This window comes from Otolemur garnettii, unplaced genomic scaffold (genome assembly GCF_000181295.1).
Source record: "Otolemur garnettii isolate 467f Iridium unplaced genomic scaffold, OtoGar3 scaffold00132, whole genome shotgun sequence".
NCBI classification, from domain to species: domain Eukaryota; kingdom Metazoa; phylum Chordata; class Mammalia; order Primates; family Galagidae; genus Otolemur; species Otolemur garnettii.
In genome coordinates this window covers 647780-649696 of record NW_003852527.1, presented here as the reverse complement: position 1 = coordinate 649696, position 1917 = coordinate 647780, and the positions used below count along the sequence as shown (strand labels likewise).

At 28.4% G+C, this 1917-nt stretch overlaps 1 protein-coding gene across 1 annotated transcript in view; it reads right to left on the bottom strand.

The window, feature by feature from the left end:
- ASCC3 (activating signal cointegrator 1 complex subunit 3) overlaps nucleotides 1-1917 on the bottom strand; it is a 368987-nt gene that overhangs the window by 115713 nt on the left and 251357 nt on the right. Inside the window, exon 33 of the mRNA XM_012810382.2 lies at nucleotides 1435-1567. Within this exon, the coding sequence (XP_012665836.1) occupies nucleotides 1435-1567 (133 nt within the window). The remainder of the gene's footprint in view (nucleotides 1-1434; nucleotides 1568-1917) is intronic.

Sequence of the window (1917 nt, the reverse complement as noted above, 5' to 3'; positions counted from 1 at the left end):
CTTTCAGTAATTCCTCATTAATTATGATGCTCACAGATTTTTTTTTGGTATATATTCTTCATCAGATTAAGAACATTCCATTATACTCCTGTTTGCTAAAATTTTTTATTATAAATGGATGTGCAATTTTATCAAATGCTTTTATTTTAATCTATGAGATAATACTATAATTTTTATTTTTTGTGTTAATTAATGTGATTAATTATATTTCATTCATTTTCAGACAATATAATAAATCATCTTTGCATTTATCGAATAAAATACACTTGGTTGTAATGTTTTATACACTACTGGGTTTGATTTACTGGTGTTTAGGACTTCTAATCTATATTCATGAGAGACACAGGTTTGTTACATTCCTTTCTTGTAGAGTTCTTATCAGGTTTTGGGATCCAGGTTATTCTAGTTTCATAAAACAAGTTGGCAAGTATTCCTACCTACCCTACCCTTTCCTATTACTAGGAGGGGTTTAGGTAAGACTGATGTTGTTTCTCCCTTCAATATTATGAAGAATTCACCAGTGAATCTTCTCTGTCCACATTTCTTTCCAGAAGGATTTTAAATTTCAGATTCAATTGGTTTGATAGATAAGAAACTATTTAGATATTCTATTTCTTTTTGTGTCATTTAAATAATTTTTAAAAGAAATTTTACTACTTGATCTTTTAAAATTTGCATAAAGTTGTTCATATCTTATTATTTTAGTCCAAATATCTTTCCATTTCTAGTATTCAGAGTTAAAAATTTATCAGTTTTATTCATCCTTTGTAAAGAACCAACTATTGATGGTGTTGATTTTTCTCTGATGTAAGCCTATTTTCAATTTATTAATTCTTGCGCTTATTTTTATCTTTTTCTTTCTTTTTCTTTCTTTGAATTCATTTGCTACTTCCTAAAGTTTTGAGTTGAATATTTAGATCGTTGAGTTTTCACTTTCTTGGTTATTTATGGTTATAAATTTTCTATAAGGTAATAAAGGAGATATAGTACATATAATAGGATTATGATAGAAGGCAGAAAATGGTAAGTGTGATAAGTCTAAATATATAAATCTGAGAGAAAAGGTTATTTTTAGCTCAGAAAATGAGGGGAAGATTTGTGAAAGTGGCAGTAGTTACTGGATCCAAAAGAAATACAGAATAATTCCGAAATAAGCTGGCAGCCTAAACCATTAAGTAAATGCCCCTTCCAGATTTCAACCTAGGTCACCCGGCTTCAAAACCATTGTGACTGAATGCTATGCTACACTATTTTTATTTAACTGAAAATTACATTGCATATTGTGATATAGTGTATACCTACACTGATTTTCACATCATATAATTCTTTTAACCTATAAATTTGATCAATTTTTATCTAATAACATAATAACCCGAAAAAACATCAAATTGCTACAAAATGGATCTATTTAAACTAGTTTAAAGCAAAGTTTACCTTGATTCTACTGGGAAAGGTTCATAAAGAAATTTTTTATAAAAGTCTTTCTTTATGTCATGAACCAGAATTACAGCTTTGCCTTGGTCATCAAACTGAGGCCTCCCAGCACGTCCCATCATCTGGAGGACATCTAAAAAAGAGAAAGGAAGAGGCATTCTTCAGCGTCACACATTGCAAAAGGTATAGTAACTGATTATGACATACTTGTTTGATACAATAAAATAACCAAAGAAACAATATTTTAAGAGCATGTATGAGATTTCTGATGGCTACTATTGGGTCTTTCATTTATAAATTTCTGAGTGAATTATATTTACGTGAAATTTATAATTAAGTAAGCAAGTTACTATGATGGAAACTTGAGTTCCCTAAAAGGTATCTTTTAACATTCATAAGAGAAAGATTAAAATTTTCTTCAGTTAAATGCTTTAAAATAATTTAATAGATACTATTATTTTCATTAAATAAGAAAAAATAAAG